General features: G+C 45.2%; 1 protein-coding gene across 3 annotated transcripts in view; it reads right to left on the reverse strand.

Annotated features, from left to right (window-relative positions):
- The window catches only part of ELMO1 (engulfment and cell motility 1), a 463885-nt gene that overhangs the window by 62667 nt on the left and 376243 nt on the right, over positions 1–24975 (reverse strand). For all 3 annotated transcript variants that reach the window (XM_066585169.1, XM_066585170.1, XM_066585171.1), the window contains one exon: positions 1381–1544. In XM_066585169.1, coding sequence (XP_066441266.1) covers positions 1381–1544 — 164 coding nt within the window. The remainder of the gene's footprint in view (positions 1–1380; positions 1545–24975) is intronic.

Here is a 24975-nt window from a genome sequence, read left to right on the forward strand (position 1 = left end):
TTTTTATTATGCAAAAGTAGTAAAATATTTTTAAAAATCCATAAAAATTTGGTATCGCAGTAATTGTGCAGATCAGATAAGAAAGTTATCATATTATTTTTTACTAAAGGTGAACGCTATAAAAAACAAAACCTAAAAAATGGTGGAGTTTCTGGACGTTTTACTATCCACACCCAAATTAATTTTTTATAAAAATTCTACAACACATTATATGTTCCCCAGAGTGGTGCCAAAAAAATACTACTCCTCGTTGGAAAAGCAAAAATAAAAAACAAAAAAGAACAAGTTTCCATATGCAAATGTCAATGAGTTATGGCTCTTGCAATGCAGCAATGAAAATTCCTTCCTCCGTAGAACACTAAAGGTTAATACATCATAATGGATATAAACTAGTTAAACGGTTTGCCCCTTCAGGACAAGTTGTGTTCATTATACACCCTAATAGGGCATACAGATGTCAAAGATAGTTGATTACAAGCTCAGGTCTCCGCACTACGAGACAGAAATAAGAGCGTCACTAACAAATAGCAATCTGTCCAAAGTCGGCAAAATCAGCTGTTTGCCAGATGTGTCAGAAGAAAACCTATCAGCCGCTGTCATGTCAAGGGGTCGTCTACATTGAGAGAACCACTGCAAGCAACAAAGAATCTTGATTGCAGTGGTCAAAACAGATCCCTAAAATGGCACCAGTTAGCAACTATAAGCACCATAAACCAAGTTATGGTGCCTATAGTTTAGGTGACATTGGGTCCAGGAAGCTGTGTCTCATACTCACCTGGGTTCTCCGTTCCTGCGGTGCTCCCTGGGCAAAAAGAGTGCGTGCGCCAGCAGCTTGACTCTTTCTGGGTGTGCACCTTCCAATGAGATGAATGAGTCAAGCTGCTGGCGTGCATGGACTTTGCTAGTGAACACTGCAGGAACGGGGCACCAGTTAAGTATGAAGCACAGCTCCCTGGATTCCCCGTCACTTAAACTATAAGCACCATAACTTAGTTTCTGGTGCTTATAATTGCTGAGAAGTTTCCTTTAAACTTGAAACAGATTAGTGGATGCTTACTTCTCCAACTGTTGAGTGGTCCGCCAATCTCCCACTAATAGGAGGTGCAGTAAAATGCGCCTGGTATGTGAACCGAGGATGTGACTGCACCCATGGCATTTTAGGATGCCGCAGCATCCGAGGACTTGCTCTCCTAGGCTAAACTGCGATATTGCTAATGTGAAAATTGATTCATTACTTGAGCAAATAAAACGACAAACGTAACTGATATTAGAGTCAGTTGATTAAAAGTAGTCGTGTGTTCCCAACCAGTCATACAGAACTTGACCAGAGCACGAACAATACAAGCTGTGTGATAGGTCTAGTAACATTATATTACTTACAGTATAGGACGGGACTGGAAATCCTCCTGGTTCATTCTTTCTGACTGACGTATCTTCAAGATTTCCGTGTAGCTGAGGTTCTGAAGTCTACTCTTGAACTGGTCCAGAGAACTGGGCTTGTTGGTGAGCGCTCTCATGATTTGTTCTTTTACAACTTGCATAACCTATTCGAGACAAAGAATTGATAAGGAATATAACTATTGGCTTCTCAACTTCAGCATTTACAACGGAAACAATATGAAGCTACAACAAACCATAAAGAATATAAGGGTAGGGCAGCGGATGTCTTTAGTCAAAGGTAGGTGGTTTTACTGTATCAATTGCTTTACATAGAGCAAGTCAACAAAAAGTGGTCCATTTGGTTACTTAATTCAGCAATACATAGTGTTCTTGTGTAAACTCCTAATTCCAGCTTCATAACTGACAGAAAAGGACATATTTTACATTTAGGGCATTGTAGCGGCAGCCACAATTCATGCCCATATGTGGTGGTGAATGGTGGCACCAATTTGCCGAACACCCGAAAAACTTGTGCAGTTCCTAGCCACAGTGTGTTTGTCCTCAGTCTTAGAGACCATACATCTGGCAGCTACTATGTTAGATGGTGATGATGTGTTGGGTGATTTGAGGCAGTCTGTTTTTCTGTCAGCATGGTCTTGTCCATGTTCTGGTCTGCCATGAATCTGCCATGGATGCTACAAAACCCAACCAATCAGATCAGTGAACAAAGCCTTAAAGGGAACCCGTAACTTGCCTAAAGCATCATAAACTAACTTGCTGTTATGGCAGGGAGCCTGATGCTGCATTTTTTCATACTCACTTGCTTCCTGGTTCCCACTGCTGAAATTCTAATGTCGGATGAAAATTTGACTCTTTTCAGAGTCCTGTGCACACACTCTTCCATAGACTTGTATAGAAGGACATGCACTGGACTCTAAAGAGAGTTGGATTTTCGCTGGGCACGTGGACTTCAGGCACCGCAGGAGCCAAGAATCAGGCGGGTATAAAAAAAAGTAAATCCCCCGACCCCTGTCACTGGCTCTAACAGCACTATGAGTAAGTTTATGGTGTTTTAGGCAGGTCACAGGTTCCCTTTAATGCTGAATGTGGTGATGGGAGCCTTATGCTCATCTTTCCTGCCAGTTCCCTCAATGTCAACCTACTAATGACCGCTCGTCTGTCCAAATGTGTGTGTGTGAGAGTTACATGCAGAGCCTGACAGCAGCTTTGATGATGTCAGTTATTACCAGCTTTGATCTGCCCTGATCACATAACAGTGACGTCCTCACAGGTCCTTTATCCTCCTTCTGCAGTGAATGAGGAATTATAGGAAAACTACATCCCCCACAAACCCCTGTGGCCTCAGTTGCTATGGATACAGCAGTACTCAGTCTGCCAGTTTGTACCTGGTTGTCAGACTGCTGCACACCTCCAAATTTACACATACTGGCTCTTAGCTCCGCCCCCTCATCACATGATGGTGACGTCATCACAGGGGCTTTACACATACATAGCTGGCGGTGCATATCGAGCAACATTGAAGCATAGTCCCTCATCACTATCTTCACGTCTCCTGAACATGATATCATGTCATCTCAAGTGTTAATGCCAGTCCAGCCTTGATCTAATTGTCAACTGTTGTCCAGTGTTGAAACATGTCACCACAGAGGTTTCAATGCCGCTGTGAAGCTAATGCAGCATACATGACACAGCGACAAGCCACAATTTCACCTCAGACACCAGCTGAAGTTCGTAAAACACATGCAGCTCATATGCAAAAGCAACGTAACAGAGCTGTGTGTGTGACGTGCATGTAGCAGAGCTGTTTGTTTCTGTGACATGCATGTAGCAGTGCTGTGTGTGTGACATGCATGTAGCAGAGCTGTGTGCGTGTGACGTGCATGTAGCATTATGCCACCACAAACACTGGTATTATAATTTCCTAATACCAGTGTCCTGTCTCCCACTGAATGCATCTGGGAGACTACTTGGCGCAAGCACAAAAAGAGAGGACTAGTTGAGTGATACAATATTATATGTTATAATCATTAATAACTTCAGAAGGGTTGATGACCCGGGGATTATTCTGATTGCCAGATTGGAGTTGGGAAGGATTTTTTTCCCTCTTAGATGAGGAAAATTGGCTTTTACCTCATTTGGGTTTTTGCCTTCCTCTAGATCAACATTGGGGGATAACAGGCTGAACGGAATGGACACAAGTCTTTTTTTAGCCTTATATACTATGTTAGATGCATGCAGTGGGATGTTCAAATTCATGGCAGTCACATCCTACATATAATTTGATCATTTAAGCCGAGCCAAAGTAACAAGAATCAAACGTATTAGTATATTTGTATTTTGTAGCACAGTATGCCCTCGGGGTGAGCTAAGCCAGTGTGACAGGGACTGTATTAGAAAGCGCTCTCTCCTACTATGGGGCGATTTTCTTTGACAAGCTATATATACTTATTAGTTAATTGAATCCATGGTCAGCTAGCATTAAATTATGTCTCTGATTTCTGACAAAGCCCTTGGCAAAGTATAGCGTCCGCATAAAATCAATGGACTGTTAAGAAAACCCAATTTACATTTGATCTCGGCAGCCTTGCTCAGTGAAGTGAAGTTTATTTGTTTATGACTCATCATAGGTGTGTTGTTACCAGTGGTTTCACCAGAGAAACACTAAATTACTTTCAGAAACGGACTTTTGAACACTTGACTTAAGAATCTAACAATATGTTGCCATTTGCCATATATCTTAGGCTATAGAATGTTTTTATATAAGAGATGGACCTGGACTGTGATAACACAGTTGTTTGTTATTGGGCTCCACACTATTAACAAGCCTAAAATAAAAGCGTGTGACACAGCCCATTTTCAGTTCCCTCCAAGGGTGGCGCGGGTGCATCCTCTGCCACCATGTCTGTAGAACAGATAGCGAAGAGTGCACACTTTATAGTGTGGAAATGCAAGTACAGAAGCCCCTTAGACTGACTTCACAGAAGCATATGTGCAATTGCACACGCCTTAGTGCAACATTTTTATGCTATGAACAAATCTTTTTGTGTGCGTATCGGTGTACTTTACTGTATCTTTTCCGCATGCACGGCATGCTTTTTGTATGCGGGACACGAAGATGCATCGATTCAAATGGTTAATTCGTCTAACGGGTTCCAGATATGTTTTTTTCCAGCAGAATTACGCAGTGTATCACGCATCTCCTTGTGTATTGTGCGCATATTTGTGACACCTCCTTCCCCTCATTGACTTCTATGGGAACCTTTGGTGCACAAACACACAGAAAAATAGAACACATTGTATCTTTTTTTGCGCAACAGAAATGTGTGCCAAAATACAGAAAGGCAAACCAATCTATTTATATCAATGGATTCTATTCTCTGCATATTGTGTGCACAAGTCATGCGTGTGCAAATACGTCCATATCAAACTGGCCTTTAAACTGGGACCCAGCAATCTGGACATTTGATGGGAATGTAATGTCCACTGCAGAAAACACAATTCTCAGGGCTCACTCACACGGGTGTGCGATTGCTGCGTATTATGCATGTAATTTTTTAATGAGCATAATATGCAGTATGCAGCAAATACGCGTGAGATGCATACTTACTACGTATTTTAATCCCCCAAAGGGCATAATACACAGAGAAATAGGGCATGCCGTGTTATTTATACGCGCATGAAAGAAATACAGATCTGAATGGAGCAACGTAAAGTAATAGGCTTTTAGCACTACGTATTACACACGTAAATGGTTCACATAAGAATGCAACGGGACAATTACCATAAATAACTCTACCAGGTGCCGTTAGAGCTCATTTTTAGTCTGCTCGTTTGTCCAACTTGCTATGGTAAGACTAAGCAATGAATAAATTAAAAACAACAATCTGTGTCATAGAAAGTCTGCAATGCAAACAGATGGCAAGAAACTCAATCTCATATTAATAATGCATCTATGTTGCAATATCTACTTAAAATATATTCCCCAGATGTTCCTACTTCCATATTTTATGTAACTGTTTAGCATCTAGGATATGTATAAGCCAATCATAAATAATAGTGAATTAGAGTGACAGGCTTGGGTTGACGGTTTACGCTTCCTGGAAGCTGGACAGCGAGCTCCACATCTCCATGTGTTCCACAAACCCAATATATTACAATGCTGTGCATCTCCACAGCTATTACTATAGCAGTGGCATTACTACAGAGTTTCCTTTACTGTATTATTCCTCTGTATGCTCATGGATCTTGCACGCTTACTTGCCTTGCTATTGTTTTTCGCTATTCACGATTTTTAGGTTATGAAATATTATATTTAATGTTAGATATTATTGTACTTTCATTCAGATTACATCTTTTTCCTACAAAATGCAATAACCAACTTGATCACGTGGTGAGGAATGTGGAGAAGTTCAACACAGCACACACTTCTTTCTGCTTCATTGCATCCTAGCAATATATACAAGACGCATTTCAGCCCGTCCAGCCTTTATCAATTGCCATATGTACAGCATACACAAGCAGAATTTTATACCAATTTGAGCCTCACACAGCAGAAACCCAGTAAAGTATCGGGAGGGGTAATTTCTCTCCTTAGGGAGAGCACCAAGAAGGTGAGTGTGAAGACTAGTAAGGCCATCCATGCTCCGACTGGGTAATATGCAAATAAGGAAAATGGAACAATACCTCTGCAGCGCCACTTATTGGATGCAAAATCAGGTCAATTTTATTAATTAAATTATGATATTCATGGATAAAAGGAATATGCCCTGGAATGACTCTTCTAGTCCCAGTTATACGTAAATTTAAAGTTTCCTTTTTGTGGGTGGAACAATGCAACATATAAGGGATCAGATGAGCTAACACAAGTCTACCATTAAAGGGGTTGTCCCGCGGCAGCAAGTGGGTCTATACACTTCTGTATGGCCATATTAATGCACTTTGTAATGTACATTGTGCATTAATTATGAGCCATACAGAAGTTATAAAAAGTTTTATACTTACCTGCTCCGTTGCTAGCGTCCTCGTTCCCATGGAGCCGACTAATTTTCGCCCTCCGATGGCCAAATTAGCCGCGCTTGCGCAGTCCGGGTCTTCTGCTCTCTTCAATGGAGCCGCTCGTGCAGAATGCCGGCTCCGTGTAGCTCCGCCCCGTCACGTGCCGATTCCAGCCAATCAGTAGGCTGGAATCGGCAATGGACCGCACAGAAGAGCTGCGGTCCACGGAGGGAGCAGACCCCGGCGGCCATCTTCAGCAGGTAAGTATGAAGACGCCGGACCGCCGGGATTCAGGTAAGCGCTGAGCGGTTTGTTTTTTTAACCCCTGCATCGGGGTTGTCTCGCGCCGAACGGGGGGGGGGGGGGGTTAAAAAAAAAAACCCGTTTCAGCGCGGGACAACCCCTTTCAGTGTGCTAATTTATTATTGCTGTTACCGCATTATTTCCATGAGAAAACACACTGTTGCCCAGTTAAAATGTTAAGTTATAGAATAAGTGGAAATTCCTAGAAGAGACGGCAAGATTAAAGCTTTACCTTTGAGCCAAGAGGCGTTTTGCATTCACACACTTCAAACTTTGAGCAAAAAGTACAAGATCGCTCAGTTTAAATTTTTCAACTGTATTTTCAGTTTTCGATTATTTAGTAACGTTCGAGTGAAGACCACTGGAATATGGTCCCAGGTTTTAGAATTTGGTCCTGGTGATTTCATCTGCTGGAGAAGAATCATTACAGTTTCCCTGAAAATAAGACCTACCTCAAAAATAAGCCATAGCCTAATTTTCAGGGAGGTTTGAAATATAAGTCCTACCCTGAAAATAAGCCCTAGTTACACTACATTAAAAAAGATAATACATTACCTAGCAGGCTTGGTCCAGGTCCCTCCCGCTGCTCTCTAGAGGTTTAGCATGGTTCCTGCAGTCTTCAGCCGTTCTTCGACTGCTGCTCAGCCAATTAATGCAGTGCTGGATAAACCAATCGAAGCTATCGCTTCCTGGAGGTGGGATTTATGAATCCTGTTACCAGGAAGTGATGTTGTATGAGGGCCGAGGACTGCGGGAAGTATGTTAGAGCTGTGGAGAGCAGCGGGAGGGACCTGGACTGAGCCTGCTAGGTAAGTATAATAAGACCTCCTTGAAAAGAAGACCTAGTGCCTCTTCTTGGGCAAAAATTAATATAAGACAGGGTTTTTTTCAGGGAAACACAGTATGAAAGTCTGGTTGTATTTGCATTATATATGGCTGTTGATAAAGGCTGGACGGTCTGACACGTGTCCTCTATATTGGCAGTATGTAATAAAATTAAGAAGAAAGCAGTGCGTTTCGCGATTTTCTTTGCTATTTTTTTCCTACAGAATTTCTTGCAATGAATGTTCGCACTATGCACTACTGTAAATAATATACCAACGCCTAGAAAATACTGATTGTGATGGATTCTTATCGACAAAACTATATAAAATCTCATTTACGAAGTGTTTTCCTAAACTATTGACTTATCAGTAGCATGAACTGCACCAGAATGACGGATGAGAATGAGTTCTACTAGGAACACATGTCGGAGCACATATAACATTATACATATACAGAGATAACCGATAATAATGTGAACCCAAAGGAGAATGGAAGAAACAAGTCATTACCAAGGAATAAGTAATTCTGCAAATAGTTAGGCACATCCCATATAATGTAGACAGGATCTTTAAAATAATTGGACAGCTGATAGGGAATGCATAATATGGAATCTCATTTTGTCAGTAATGTGAACATAGGGGAAGCCGAGGAGATGCCTTGTAACAATGAGATAATGTCAGCATCAATTCTATACAAGAATGATTGAGCCTCCTTAATGGAAGCACTGCCTACACAGGTTCTTACCGAGAAGGAGAAAAGGTCTTTTTCTTTTCCTCTAAACCGTTCGAAGGACAACATTTTGCCTTGTCTGCTGTCTTTGTAAATTTACATTATACAGCATCCAAGAAAACAGAGGCTTATTTTAACCAGCCATTGACGTGCGCTGGGCAATTACTTGCAGAAGTAACAGTTACGCTGCTCTGTTGGCAAATACATTGTAACAATTCGATGTTTGTAAACATTTTAAAATAGAAGTTGTTCTTAATTAACAACAAAATATGTTCTTCCCTCTGAGGTCTCGCATGTATCTACTAGCAATTAAGCAAAAGATCCTAGAGATTCATCATTGCAGTACAGCACAGCATAAAATGATAAGGATCTATATCTGTGTCGATAAAAATACCCATGTTGTACAATCTGTCAATCACCAGTGTATCACAACCCAATGAGTGATCTTTGTATGCCATATTGTAGGACATCTCATGCACCAATGAATCAAACACATTAAATCTTATGATCGATATTCGCTCTATCGACTGGGGATTTTATTTACCCGTTTTACTTAGATTTCAATTCACTTTACATTTGTCCATTATAGAAAGAGCCTTCAGAAAAGAGGCCTTCTGTTGCTGATGGATCTTATTGTAGGTGTATTCTGAAGGTGCAGTGAAACCGCATTTGGAAAATATTTGCGTTATGTGGCTCCTGACGCAGTTGCAGTTTTTATCACAACAGATTCAAACAGTAAAACTGTGTGTGGTTTTTCAGGTGCGGCTTGAATGCGGTTTGTAATTGCATCATTGGGGGAGATTTATTAAAGGGGTTGTCCCGCGCAAGCAAGTGGGGTTCAGCACTTCTGTATGGCCATATTAATGCACTTTGTAATATACATCGTGCATTAATTATGAGCCATACAGAAGTTATTCACTTACCTGTTCCGTTGCTAGCGTCCCCGTCGCCATGGAGCCGTCTAATTTCAGCGTCTAATCGCCCGATTAGACGCGCTTGCGCAGTCCGGTCTTCTCCCTTCTGAATGGGGCCGCTCGTGCCGGAGAGCTGCTCCTCGTAGCTCCGCCCCGTCACGTGTGCCGATTCCAGCCAATCAGGAGGCTGGAATCGGCAATGGAACGCACAGAGCCCACGGTGCACCATGGGAGAAGACCTGCGGTCCACCGTGGGTGAAGATCCCGGTGGCCATCTTCGCAAGGTAAGTAAGAAGTCACCGGAGCGCGGGGATTCGGGTAAGTACTATCCGTTTTTTTTTTTTAAACCCCTGCATCGGGTTTGTCTCGCGCCGAACGGGGGGGCTATTGAAAAAAAAAAAAAAACGTTTCGGCGCGGGACAACCCCTTTAAGACTCATGTTTCAAACAGCAGTCTTAATATTTTCCCTGTTGGCGCAATATATCTCTAATAGATGAAGAGGTGCACGCCTCTTCATATACATCTCTGCTCCTACACAGAAGCTATGCCAACTAGTAGCTGGAGTAGACTTCTGGTATAAATTATACATCAACATGCCAGTTTGGGGGGCTGCGCCGCCTTTTCGAGAAAGTGGCATAGAGCAGCGAACCTGTGTAAAAGTTGCTAAATTTTTATGCAAGCCAACTTGTTTCAAATTTTGTGACTTTTGCAGGTCAAAAATTGAATAATAAATTGAAGTTTCTATATTTGGTACTTTCTATGTACAAAGGTGCATTGTATGAGTTGTAAGTTTGATTGTCTCATTGATACCTTGAGCTGATCACAGGGGTCCTACTATCCTTTCAGTATGTAACTATGGAAGCAAGCCAAGTTTCTACAAGTCTTCACAAATATTTGTAAATGAATAGGCCTGAGTATTTGTACCCCTACCGATCAGAATCTTATGGTGTATATTCAGCGATCTACTCCTGTTACAAGTTCAGAAGGAACAATCATTCTTGCGGGCTCTGTAGTTTTTTCGATTATCTCTAAATCTTACAAAAAGCACATATGCAGTTAACAGGATATGAGGGAACACAACCGTCTAAAGGCCTGTTCACAAGTTGGACTTTACGTCTAAAAATACTAAACCCGGACCCCTGAATGAAGTTGTCTTTTCTTTTGTTGAAATTTTAGTAAAACACGCACAAAAAGGTCTTTGTTTTGGCAGATTTCAGTTTGTTTCTGATATTTTGCACAGGAAACAATGACTTTAAAGGGGTTACCCAGCCTTTAAAATGTGATGGCCTATCCCAAAGACAGGCCATCAGTATCCAAATAGTTGGATCCACCACTTGGAATCCACACTGATCATCATTGAAATGGCCAAAGCGCTCGGCAAGAAAAAAATCATCTCGTAATAGTGAATGTGCTGCAGATTTTAAAACCCACATGTGTCAGCCTCAGGTTTCCATATTAGATTTGCCATAGGGAAATCTGATAAGTGTAAACATAGCCTTAAGATACACATGAATAGAAAAAAAAAATTTATTGTGTACAAGTCTCCTGACAAGTACAATGATATGTTCCAAACCTGGTGGACCTGTCAAAAAGTTGTATGCCTCTTGATATGCATCTAGACACTTTGTCTTACGCTTACTGGAATGAACTGGAAGAAAAACCCCCGGGAGGCAAAATAAAGCAGACATATCCCCACCAAAACACTTACCGTATCTTTTTTTTTTTCTTTTCGGCCACCAAGCAAACTACAGAAGTTGCTTAGAAAAGGGAAACAGACTAATTTAAAGTCAAATCTCACCTTCTGTGGTACATAGTCATCAGAAAAAGAAGATCGGAGAGATTTTTGCTCCTTTTACACTCATGAGAACTGCATGATTCTTGTTTGCATGAGTGACCGAGCTGATGCTATCATCAGCTTATTCGCACTTGTGCAGCCTGTTTAGATACGCAGATTCATCGTTGAGAATTAACCCCTTCTCGTTCAGTGTTTATGGGAACGGGCTGTGTTTAAATGGAACTACAAGTGACTGAGCCAACGATGATTTATAGTCCCCAGAAATTGAACAAACAAAAAACAAACAATTCTTGTTCACTCTCCTTTAGAATGAACTATTATCATTAAAGGGGTTGTCTCGCGAAATCAAGTGGGGTTATACACTTCTGTATGGCCATATTAATGCACTTTGTAATATACTTCGTGCATTAAATATGAGCCATACAGAAGTTATTCACTTACCTGCTCCGTTGCTGGCGTCCCCGTCGCCATGGTGCCGTCTAACTTCGGTGTCTTCTTGCTTTTTTAGACGCGCTTGCGCAGATGGATCTTCTCCCTTCGGCTGGTCTCGGAAGCATCGGCGTTTTGGCTCCGCCCCCTTGTACGCGTCATCGCGTAGCTCCGCCCCGTCATGTGCCGATTCCAGCCAATCAGGAGGCTGGAACAGGCACACGTCATGGGGCGGAGCTACGCGATGACGTGTACAAAGGAGGCAGAGCCAAAACGCCGATGCTTCCGAGACCAGCCGAAGGGAGAAGATCCATCTGCGCAAGCGCGTCTAAAAAAGCAAGAAGACACCGAAGTTAGACGGCACCATGGCGACGGGGACGCCAGCAACGGAGCAGGTAAGTGAATTTCTTCTGTATGGCTCATATTTAATGCACGATGTATATTACAAAGTGCATTAATATGGCCATACAGAAGTGTATAACCCCACTTGCTGCCGCGAGACAACCCCTTTAAGCTGACACAATAATCATTCTGTCTAAATGCACCAGTAGGCAAATCTGCATTACATGCTGCGATCGCTCCACAAGCATAAGCCCATTTAGACACAACGATTATCGTTCAAAATTCGCTCAGAAGCAGTCTTGTGTTACTGCACTAACATCGTGTAGTTTTCGTTATCTCGTCACTCATCGTTGTCTTTCAGCATACTGAAAGATGACAATGAGCCTTATCAGGGATTCACAGCGGGATACAGCTGATACTATTGCTTTGGCTGTATCCCGCTCCCTGATGAGAGGCGGGGTATGGAGAACAGAGCAGTCCAGCTCTGTTCGCCTAACCTGGCACGGAGCGCTAGGCTGTCGGGCCCTCCGTGCAGAAAACATCTGGATGCAGAAGACAAGTGGGGACACCCGGCTTGTCTACTGCATCCTCCACTCTCAGTGCTCGGCTGAGCACTCTGCTTTATCATCCACGTTTTGAAATTTCAAACCTGGTTTAGGAGTTTAGTGAAAGTACCTAACATACAACCTCATTGCTGGTAATTACCATCTGAGATTGCTATAACCAATTCTGGTTTTATTTTCTTTGCCGAGTGCTACTTGTTTACTTCTGTTTGAAATTTATAAAAGTTTATAACTAGAGATGAGCGAGCGCACTCGTCCAAGCTTGATGCTCGTTCGAGTATTAAGGTGTTCGAGATGCTCGTTACTCGAGACGAGCACCACGCGGCACTCGACTCCATTACATTTCCTTCCTGCACTGCAAGGCCTCAGTTCAGCCTTCAGTGTCATATTTTGCTGGGGGCAGTTAGTGTAACGTAAGTGCTCTCTGCATCCAAGTGCACGTTTAAAAAGCACTAATATTTTTCTTCACTCTGTGTTACCAGACAGCTGCCGGCGCAGTGTACGGTGCCAGACAGCCATAGGGGAAGAGTCCAATACACACTCCATTGCCTGCATTGCATTGGAAAAAAACTAATTCTAAAAAAGGACTCTTTTTTTACGTCTGCTTGTAACCCAGTGTGCACATTACTGCGTGGCCTGTGGGACTGGAGGTGAATCTCAACTGCATAGTGCACTGCTAGTCCTGCTTGCATCCTTCCTTATAATTTATCTCTGGCTTCATTTAGCGTTATATTACCGCTGGCAGCCAGCAACTGCGCGGCACTTATTCACAAACATTTTTACACCGCTCTGTCTCTGCTCGATTCTTAATCCAGCATGCTGAGGGGTAGGGGCAGAGGATGTGGACACGGTCGCGGTCGAGGACGCGGAGTCCCAAGTGAGGGTGTGGGCATAGGCTGAGTTCCTGGTCCAGGTGAATCGCAGCCGGCTGCTGCGGGAGTAGAAGAGAGGACAATTTCTGGGGTCCCCAGCTTCATATCGCAATTTCTGGGTCCACGTCGTAGACCTTTATTAAAAACCGAGCAGTGTGAGCAGGTCCTGTCGGGAATGGCAGAAAGTGCATCCAGCAATCTATCGACCACCCAGTCTTCTACGCCGTCCACTGCTGCAACTCTGAATCCTTTGGCTGCTGCTCCTCCTTCCTCCCAGCCTCCTCACTCCATGAAAATGACACATTCTGAGGAGCAGGCAGACTCCCAGGAACTGTTCTCGGGCTCCTGCCCAGATTGGGCAGCAATGGTTCCTCTCCCACCGGAGGAGTTTGTTGTGACCGATGCCCAACCTTTGGAAAGTTCCCGGGGTCCGGGGGATGAGGCTGGGGACTTCCGGCAACTGTCTCAAGACCTTTCAGTGGGTGAGGAGGACGATGACGATGAGACACAGTAAGGGCAGTAAGTCCGAGGGAGGAGTGCACAGAGGATTCGGAGGAGCCGCTAGACGATGAGGTGACTGACCCCACTTGGTGTGATAAGCCAACTGAGGACCGGTCTTCAGAGGGGGAGGCAAGTGCAGCCGCAGGACAGGTTGGAAGTGGCAGTGGGGTGGCCAGGGGTAGAGGCATGGCACGAGCGAATAATCCACCAGCTGTTTCCCAAAGCACCCCCTCACGCCAAGCCACCGTGCAGAGGCCAAGGTGCTCTAAGGTGTGGCAGTTTTTCACGGAGACGCCGGACGACCGACGAACAGTGGTGTGCAACCTTTGTCGTGCCAAGATCAGCCGGGGAGCCACCACCACCAGCCTCACCACCACCAGCATGCGCAGGCATATGATGGCCAAGCACCCCACAAGGTGGGACGAAGGCCGTTCACCGCCTCCAGCTTGCGCCACTGCCTCTACCCCTGGGCCCCAACCTGCCACTGAGATCCAACCGCCCTTTCAGGACACAGGCACGACCGTCTCCTGGCCTGGACCCACACCCTCACCTCCGCTGTCCTCGGCCCCATCCAGCAATGTCTCTCAACGCAGCGTCAAGCTGTCGCTAAGAGAATCGTTGAAGCGAAAGCGCAAATAAGCCGCCACGCACCCGCACGCTCAAGCTTTAAATGTCCACATAGCCAAATTGATCAGCCTAGAGATGCTCCCCTACAGGCTGGTGGAAACTGAGGCGTTCAAAAACATGATGGCGGCGGCAGCCCCGCGCTACTCAGTCCCCAGGCGCCACTATTTTTCACGGTGTGCCGTCCTAGCCCTGCACGACCACGTCTCCCGCAACATCGTACGTGCCCTCACCAACTCGGTTACTGCCAAGGTCCACTTAACAACGGACACGTGGACAAGCACAGGCGGGCAGGGCCACTATATCTCCCTGACGGCACATTGGGTGATTTTAGTGGAGGCTGGGACCGAGTCAGAGCTTGGGACCGCTCATGTACTAACCAACCCCAGAATTGCGGGCCCCAGATCGGTGCTGGTATCTGCGGCGGTGTATGCCACCTCCACTAAACCTTCCTCCTCCTCCAACGCAACCTCTACCTCGCAATCAAGACTTGTCAGCAGCAGCATGTCGCCAGCAGTCGGTGTCGCGCGGTGCGGCAGCACCGCGGTGGGCAAGCGTCAGCAGGGAGTGCTGAAGCTACTCAGCTTAGGAGAGAAGAGGCACACGGCCCACGAACTGTTGCATGGTCTGACAGAGCAGACCGACGACTGGCTTTCGCCACTGAGCCTCCAACCGGGCATGGTCGTGTGTGACAACGGCCGTAACCTGGTGGTGGCTCTGCAGCCTCACGCACGTGCCATGCCTGGCCCACGTCTTTAATTTGGTGGTTCAGCGCTTTCTGAAAGGCTACCCACACTTGTCAGACCTCCTCGGCAAGGTGCGCCGGATCAGCGCACATTTCCGCAAGTCCAACACGGACGCTGCCACCCTGCAACATCGGTTTAATCTGCCAGTGCACCGACTGCTTTGCTACGTGCCCACACGGTGGAACTCTACGCTTCACATGTTGTCCCGGCTGTATGAGCAGCGTAGAGTTATAGTGGAATACCAACTCCAACATGGGCGGCGAAGTGGGAGTCAGCCTCCTCAATTCTTTACAGAGGAGTGGGCCTGGATGGCAGATATCTGCCAGGTCCTTGGAAACTTTGAGGAGTCCACCCTGATGCTGAGCGGCGATGCTGCAATCATTAGCGTCACCATTCCCCTGCTATGCCTCTTGAGAAGTTCCCTGCAAAGTATAAAGGCTGATGCTTTGGGGGCGGAAACGGAGGCGGGGGAAGACAGTATGTCGCTGGATAGTCAGAGCACCCTCATGTCTATATCTCAGTGCGTGGAGGAGGAGGAGGAGGGGGAGAGGAGCCTGAGGAGGAAGAGGCAGCTGGGCCCACTGCAGAGGGTGCCCATGCAGCTTGCCTCTCATCCATTCAGCGTGTATGGCCTGAGGAGGAGCAGGAGGATACTCAAAGTGATCGACCTAGTGAGGACAGCCATATGTTGCGTCCAGATACCCTGGCACACATGGCTGACTTTATGTTAGCATGCCTTTCTCGTGACCCTCGTGTTAGACGCATTCTGGCCACTACGGATTACTGGGTGTACACACTGCTTGACCCACGGTATAAGGAGAACCTTTCCACTCTCATTCCCGAAGAGGAAAGGGGTTTGAGAGTGATGCAATACCACAGGGCCCTGGTGGACAAACTGATGGTAAACTCCCCATCTAACAGCGCTAGTGGCAGAAGGCGCAGTTCCAAGGGCCACGTAGAAGGGGAGGCGCAGAGATCAGGCAGCATGTTCAGCGCAGGCAGGGGAACACTCTCCAAGGCCTTTGCCAGCTTTATGGCTCCCCAGCAAGACTGTCTCACACCTCCTCAGTCCAGGCTGAGTCGGAGGGAGCACTGTAAGAAGATGGTGAGGGAGTACACAGCCGATCGTACCACCGTCCTCCGTGACGCCTCTGCTCCGTACAACTACTGGGTGTCAAAGCTGGACACGTGGGCAGAACTCGCGCTGTATGCCCTGGAGGTGTTGGCGTGCCCTGCGGCTAGCGTCTTGTCAGAGAGGGTGTTTAGTGCAGCTGGGGGAATCATCACGGACAAGCGTACCCGCCTGTCAACTGACAGCGCCGACAGGCTTACACTCATAAAGATGAACAAAGCCTGGATTTCCCCAGACTTCTCTTCTCCACCACCGGACAGCAGCGCTACCTAAAGAACTTTGTCAATCTGTGTATGGTATTCGTCCTCCTCCTCCGGCTTCTCCTCCTGAAACCTCTCGTAATCACCGCGAATGGGCAATTTTTCTGTGGGCCAAAAGGCTCATAACACTTTTCCAAATAATATTTATCCGTTTGAATTCTCATTAAAGCATTGAAACTTCCACCTGAACCTATAGTTTTTTAGACTGGGCTGCCTCCAGGCCTAGTTAAAAATTAAGCCACAGTACGCTAAGCGATTAATGGGTTTCACCTGCCCTCTGGGTTGGGCATGGGCAATTTTTCTGGGGTACATTTGTACTGTCGGTACAACAATTTTTCGGGCCCTCGCCTACAATGTAATCCAAGTAATTTTTATGGGCTTCGCCTGCACTCATGGTACACCACTGTGTCTGGGGTTGGCCTACACATTTGCTACAGAAATGTAACTCTGTTCTGCCTACCTATACTTCTGCCACAGTAATGCTACAGGGGTCTGACTATACTTCAGCAACAGAAATGTTACCTTGGTCTGCCGGTACTTCTGCTCCTGAAATGTTACCTTGGTTGGTGTATACTGTTACTACTGTCATTTTACTATTACTGGGCTCTGCCCATAATGCTTCAACGGAAATGTTACTGGGGCAGGTCTATACTGCTATAATAGAAATGTAACTAATAGTGGGCTTTGCCCATACTGCTTCTACGTTACTGTTGCTGGGGCCTGTCTATACTCCTACTACTGAAATCTTACCAATACTACGCTCTCCCTACACTGCTGCCAGGGAAATGTGAATCTGCTGCTTTGTCTCTACTGCTTCTACGTTGCTGTTGCTGGGGCCTGACTATACTCCTACTACTGAAATCATACCAATACTACGCTCTCCCTACACTGCTGCCAGGGAAATGTGAATCTGCTGCTTTGCCCATACTGCTTCTACGTTACTGTTACTGGGGTCTGTCTATACTGATACTACTGAAATGTTACTGGGGTCTGTGTATACTGCTGCAAATGAAATGTTAGTGGGGTCTGTCCTCACTGCTGCCAATGAAATTTTACAGGGGTTTGTGCATACTCTTACCACTGAAATGTAACTAATTCTCGGCTACTGCTGCTACTGCAATGTTACAGGGTAGTGGAAACTGAGGCTTTCCAAAGACATGATGGTGTTGAGGCCACGCTACTAGGTTCCACAGGCGCGACAACTTTTCAGTGACGCGGTCACTGGGAAGGTGCATATAACCACGGACACGGGGACAGGACACGTACTGCCTCAAAAACTTTCCCGTCCTCCTCCTCCAACTATGAAAACATTCTTGGCCGAAGCCCACTTGCATTTAATCTGATGTTACCTCAGCTGTGCTGGGCAATGCAATGGGATTTATTTATGTACCGCCGGTGGCTTCCTGGGACCCACCCATGCTGTCGGTCCACATGGAGTTGTAACTGCATGTGTCTACTTATAAAGAACCCCAGTCTGACTGGGGCATGCAGTGTGGGCCGAAGCCCACCTGCATTTAATCGGACGTTACCTCAGCTGAGCTGGGCAATGCAATGGGATATATTTATGTACCGCTGGTGGCTTCCTGGGACCCTCCCATGCTGTCGGTCCACACGGACTTTACAATAAGGAGTTGTACCTGCCTGTGTCTACATATAAAAAACCCCAGTCTGACTGGGGCATGCAGTGTGGGCCGAAGCCCACCTGCATTTAATCTGACGTTAGCTCTGCTGTCCAGGGCACTGCAATGGGATATATTTATGTACCACCGGTGGGTTCCAGGGAGCCACCCATGCTGTGGGTGCACACGGAATTCCCATTGCGGAGTTGTACCTGCCTGTGACTATTTATAAAAAACCCCGGTCTGACTGGGGCATGCAGTGTGGGCCGAAGCCCACCTGTATTTAATCTGACGTTAGCTCTACTATCCGGGGCACTGCATTGGGACAAACTACAGGAGCAATACAGCGCTAATGAGACGTGCACAGCTACGCTAGCATAGGAGTCCGCTGTAGGCCCGCGATTGCTGAGGGTTTGTAGCCTATGTCCTTGGTGCAGTGAAAGTCCGCTTCCTGCCTAGGATTGCTGAAGCTGTGGGCCGAGGCCTATGTCGTGGGCGCTCAGATCAATTTTTTGTTCATGTCTTGGGCTTCCTAGGACCCCCCTATGCTGTTGGTGCAAACTTAGTTCCCATCGCGGTGTTTGACCTGTCTGGCACAAAGACACTGACTGACTTGGGTAGAGGGCAGAGCGCTGACGGCTTTCCCCTTGCAGTGTGGATTGAGCTATGCGACACCTTGACAGAATGAATACTGTGTGGCACATGGATTCCCCATGGCTATGCCCACGTTTGCAGCTCCTGACGGAGGTGGCACAGGACTGGATGTCTCATTGCTTCTGTACAGCATTGTGGTCTATCGCCCCGCCCCTTTTAAATTGGGTCGCTGCCTGGCCCTGCCAACCCTCTGCAGTGTAAACCTCCGGTTCCTCCTCATGGCTGACACACTTATAAATAGACATGAGGGTGGTGTGGCTGTGAGGCCAGCGTGTGGCATGAGGGCAGCTGAAGGCTGCTCTGGGACATTTTGGTGTGCGCTGTGGACACTGGGTCGTGCAGGGGGGGGGGGGGGGGTTGGGCAGCATGTAACCCAGGAGAAGAGGCAGGGGTGTGTCCCGCAGGCAGTGCTTGTGCTTAGTTGGAGGTAGTGTGGTGCTTAGCTAAGGTGTGCCTTGCTAATGAGGGTTTGTCCGAAGTAAAAATTGGTAGCGGGGGGCACTCTTGCCGCTATTGTGGCTTAATAGTGGGACCTGGGAACCTGAAATGCAGCCCAGCATGTAGCCCCTCGCCTGCCCTATCCTTTTCTCTGTCGTTTCCAGCACTTTCTTGGGTTTTGCAGATGTTCACCAATGAAAACCTTCGAGAGCATCGGCGATATACAAAAATGCTCGAGTCGCCCATTGACTTCAATGGGGTTCGTTACTCGAAACGAACCCTCGAGCATTGCGGAAAGTTCGACTCGAGCAACGAGCACCCGAGCATTTTGGTGCTCGCTCATCTCTATTTATAACCTTTTATATTAAAAATTCTATAAAAATATTGTACAAAAAAGTACAGTGCTAAAAAGGGGCACAAAGCCACAATAAACTCGCACCATTTTGTAGGGAGGGGCTGTATACTAATCAGCTTACAACATTAAAGAATAGAATTGCTACAATTCAGGCGAGTACAGTGTGTCATCTAGGAAAAATCTACTTCTTCTGATACCAACATTCCAGGACTCGCCAACGTTACACAACAGATACAAAAAATCATGTAAACTTCAAATTCAATGTAAATCTATCTGTATTCTTTCATGCATAGATGTGGATTAGCCTGACTGATCAGACAGAATATGGACAACACATCTGTGCCTTTAAGTACAAACTGTAAATCAAGCTGGTCTTTCTGCGTCTAAGTGGCTTTAAGATCACACCAATTTGTAATTTGTACTGCAGAAAAGACTCCCATATTGTCGTAAGATGATACTGAAAGTACCAAATAATTTCCCCGCAGACATGACCCGAGAGGCCTGAGGATGGTCAACATTTCACTACGTAGTACTATTAGTTTAACCACCGCCTCGAAGGCTATGAGGATGAAATGCAAACAAGGATGTGCAAATTACTTTATTATTAATGCACTTAGTATTTAGGGGCAGTTTGTAGCACAAACGACTTCAAGAGGTTTTCCAGGGAAAATACTATTGATGGCCTATCTTGAGGTTAACAAATTGTATTTTTACTGGAAAACCTCTTTAAAAAGTTGAGTTGGGAACATTAATGTTTGATAGTCTGTTTTTTATTTGAATGTTTATAACAGCAAAACACCAGAAAATGGTAGCCTTGTAAACAGTAACGTGGACGCCGTATAGGATATGTAGAAGCAGTGATAATGATCATTATTGGAAAGTGAAAAGGAAAAACAGCAAGAAAGTTCTGCTTTGCATCACATATATGATGGGTTTTAGACACTTTCCTCACGGTGTTTGAAAAGGGGAGTGGCATCTAAAGAACGGCTTGATCTCACGGGAATGTGTGTGTGATCTAAATGAGACTGTGCTCCAAAAATTTCACATAAAATCTGATAAAAACTAAACCAACTAATAGGTGGCATAAAGTTAGACAATGGTCTAGTCATTTAAGACTGTTTAGTTTAAGCTTGCACTGCAATTACCCTGTTTCCCCGAAAATAAGACAGTGTCTTATATTACTTTTTGCTCCAAAAGACTTAACTTTTGTACATGTATAGCTGCCTGGACACAGTTTAAATTGACTTTTTATTAACTGTAACTAGGGCTTAATTTTGGAGTAGGGCTTACAGTTCAAGCATTCCCAAAAATCATGCAAGGGCTTATTTTTGGGACAGGTCTTATTTTCAGGGAAACAGGGCATGAAGACAGTATTAGTAAATTCCCCCACATTATTTTTTCGACATGTGTATGCTATGTCAGTGAAAGCGAAATTGAAGTGCACATATTGTGGAAAAAAGAATTCATAGTTAGAAAATATAATTGAAAGAAAACTCCACACCTGTATGCTGCCAGTGAAAGAAGGTCAGCTAACCACTTTGAAAATGCTTATGAGGATGAAGTAGTCTGAGTGATGGGCATTCGAGAGAGACAGATTAATGTCTGCAGTAGGTGTCATTTAGTTTAGCTGAAACTGCAGATCAACATTCCAAGTTGTCAGCTTACTCCTTTGTGAGAAATCGATGTCTTTTAGCAGACTTTATAAATCTCAGTGCTCAGAAGCAACAGAAAGACCTGGACTTGCAATCCGCCCAACCAGGTAGATTCCTGATGGGCCGCTAATCCTGCCTGGACGCTGCGGTCAAATGTATCGGCGTGAATGGGACGCCAACACGCTAGGGGAGAGTGGTAGAGCAAATAGCCATAGGCTCCCTCCTTTACCATTCACTGTATTGTAACCATGCTGATGCTGGGACTACACACAGGAGGTCAGGGTCCAGCGCATGCAGCTCTGTAACGTCACTACGTCACGCAACTTGTGTCAGGCTGCCAACACTGGATCAAGATGCTCATTTGAAAAAAAATGACCTTATACTCGCCTAATAGACTATTTTCCGAGGCATTATTCTTGTATAAAGTGACACTGAGGGGCATTATTAGTGTATGTGAGGACAATGAGGGGTATTAGTAGTGTATGAGGTGACACAGAGGGGCATTATTATTTTAGAAGGGGTCACTCAGAGGCATTAGTAATGTATAAAGGGGCACTGAGTGGCATTAGAATTGTATAAGGGTCACATGGAAGGTCATTATTACAGTTTAAGGGCACATAGGAGGCATTGTAACTGTGTAAAGGGACAAGGGGCATTTTTATTTTGTTAGGTGTACTACTGTAGGTATTACTATATGGGAGCACAAAAGGTGCACTAAGAAAAACACTACTAATGTTTGGGATATACAAGGCATGGAACTTTTACTGTGTGGTACACTATCAACTACTAGTGCACAATATTGGATACTATCTGTTTGGCACTACTTTCCATGAGCACTTTTCAGGGATGAGGTTTGCGTGGCACTATCCTCGGGGATTAATAGTTATTACACCATTATTTCTGAAGTATAGTATTTGGGGGCACAGTGCCACACAGCAGGTTTGGTAATAGAAGCAAATGGGGCATTAACAGGCACAAAAATGAGGGTTGCAGCAGGATGGAGATTTTGCATAGGTTGATAAAATGTCTTTGAGATGCTAAAAAAGTAAGAACAAAAGAAGTCTCAGTTGCAAATTGTGAAAGCCTAAATTGTGGCTGGAAGAAATCTTCATGGTGGTCTGGGCAGGATGGAAGAGATGGGAAAAGTGAATGATTCCAATCAGAAAGAACATCACCTGTGAATCACCAAATGCAACTGTACTGTGAACACTTCTACACAGAGCGCCCGCGTAGAACTGGTATCTAACACTATTTGGTCACTGTATGATGGGAATATTGGTCTTCGTAGAATGTGTATGTGTTTTTACCCCTTAACAGTATGGTGGTATTATTCAGTCTCTGTATACTTGACTTGATGTGGTGGTGGTATTTGGGCCTTGTAGAGTAGTAATATTGTCAAAAAAACAAAACAAAAAAAAAAACAAAAGAAAACAATGGAAACAGGCCTCAGTTTTTTTTCTGGGACAAAAAAATCTGTTTGTGTACAGTAGCCCTGAAGTATATCTTCAACTATATCAATATTTTCAGAATCAGAGTCTTGTTTTCCACCGTATGTGGTATGTAGGACATCACTGTATATGCAGAAAATACTACAAGTCCTGGAAAGCTCTGGGTCTCTGTGACTGGCCATTTCTCTTCATGCCAGCACTGCAATGTAGAGGGACGGGCAGACAATAGAAAATGACATTATTATCCTCTGCATGAGTGCTCTAAAGAGGAGACTGTGCTGACATCTAATATTAGGTGCCAAGACAAGCTGAATGCAGCTATTCTGCCACTGATACTTCTTTTTAAAGTGACCCTCTGACACCAAAGGACCAGCATGCTGCACTATTTCATCATGTTGCTTTTACTGGAAAATTGCAATAGTGATGTAGATGAGCCCTAAATGCACCATAGCTTTTTTGTGGTGTTTTTTTTCTAGTCAATACTGTTTTTTTATGATCATAACAGGCTGTAGTTTTTTTTTTCTTTCTGGAGTATTTCCATAAGCTTCTATATAAGCCATGAAAAAGTTATAAAAAAAACACATCAAATATGCATGAATTAAAAAGAAAAAATCCAAAAATGCTCGCAAAAATGCATGTAGATTTACAAAAAGGAAAAAAAACAGCTTTTTTAACCCATAGAAAACAAGAAGTGTGTGAAAGAATCCTTTGGGTGATTTCAGTGTGCTCAAGGCAGTTTTTGTTCCATTTTTATGGACAGATGTTAGCTGTAGGTCAATAGGCAAATCTAAAACACCACAAAAGCAGTGCAGAATTTTTGCTCTCTTTTTTCTTTTGCCGTACGTTTTATAGGTCAGTGGAAATTTTTTATGCAGTTGCCGCAGGATGTAGGCTTCTTGTTTTTCTCTGATGTTTTGCATAGCCTTCTGTTTAGGAAAAAAATGCCACAAAAGGAGCATACAAAAATGCATTAATTTAAAAAAGGAAAACCAATAGAGATGAGCGAACGTACTCGTCCGAGCTTGATACTCGTTCGAGTATTAGCGTGTTCGAGATGCTCGTTACTCGTGACGAGTACCCCGCGATGTTCGGGTTACTTTCACTTTCATCTCTGAGACATTAGCGCGCTTTTCTGGCCAATAGAAAGACAGGGAAGGCATTACAACTTCCCCCTGCGACGTTCAAGCCCTATACCACGCCCCTGCAGTGAGTGGCTGGCGAGATCAGGTGTCACCCGAGTATAAAAATCGGCCCCTCCCGCGGCTCGCCACACATGCGTTCTGACATAGAGGAGGGAAAGTGCTATCTTGGTGGAGCTGCTATAGGGAGAGTGTTAGGAGTATTTTAGGCTTCAAGAACCCCAACAGTCCTTCTTAGGGCCACATCTAACCGTGTGCAGTACTGTGGAGGCTGCTTTTTGCAGTGTTGCACTTTTTTTTTTGGTATATCGGCCGTGCAGAGCATTGCGCCCTGCAGTAATACTCCAGGGCCAGAAGTGGTGGTTAGGCAGGGACAGAAGACATATTGATTGAATATAGGCAGTGGGCCTTTGCAAAAACATTTGGGGAAAAAAATCTATTTGGGCTGCCTGTGACTGTCCTCAGTGTTCTGGGTCTCTGCTGGGTGTAGTAGTTCTCCAAATTCATACGCAGCCAGCTAAGTGTTACAGCAGGCTTGCGCAAAATTATTTCCTGGCTCTGTCTGGGCTGTTAAATCACCGCTGTATTGCAGTCCACAGTGCAACACTCTGCAGTTCTTTGACATACTCCAGGGCCAGAAGCGCTTAGGCAGGGACAGAAGACATATTGATTGAATATACGCAGTGGGCCTTTGCAAAAACATTTGGGGAAAAAAATCTATTTCGGCTGCCAGTGACTGTCCTCAGTGTTCTGGGTCTCTGCTCGGTGTAGTAGTTCTCCAAATTCATACGCAGCAAGCTAAGTGTTACAGCAGGCTTGCGCAAAATTATTTCCTGGCGTTCCGTAAGCGAAGTCAGCCTCCAACCACAGGCCAATAAGCGGCACATTTAATTACAGCGTTCTGTTTCTGCATTACTGGTAATACAGCATGCTGAGGGGTAGGGGTAGGCCTAGAGGACGTGGACGCGGTCGAGGACGCGGAGGCCCAAGTCAGGGTGTGGGCACAGGCCGAGCTCCTGATCCAGGTGTATCGCAGCCGACTGCTGCGGGATTAGGAGAGAGGCGCGTTTCTGGCGTCCCCACATTCATCGCACAATTAATGGGTCCACGCGTTAGACCTTTATTAGAAAATGAGCAGTGTGAGCAGGTCCTGTCGTGGATGGCAGAAAGCGCATCCAGCAATCTATCGTCTACCCACAGTTCTGCGCCGTCCACTGCTGCAACTCAGAATCCTCTGGC

This window comes from Eleutherodactylus coqui, chromosome 12 (assembly GCF_035609145.1).
Source record: "Eleutherodactylus coqui strain aEleCoq1 chromosome 12, aEleCoq1.hap1, whole genome shotgun sequence".
NCBI lineage: Eukaryota > Metazoa > Chordata > Amphibia > Anura > Eleutherodactylidae > Eleutherodactylus > Eleutherodactylus coqui.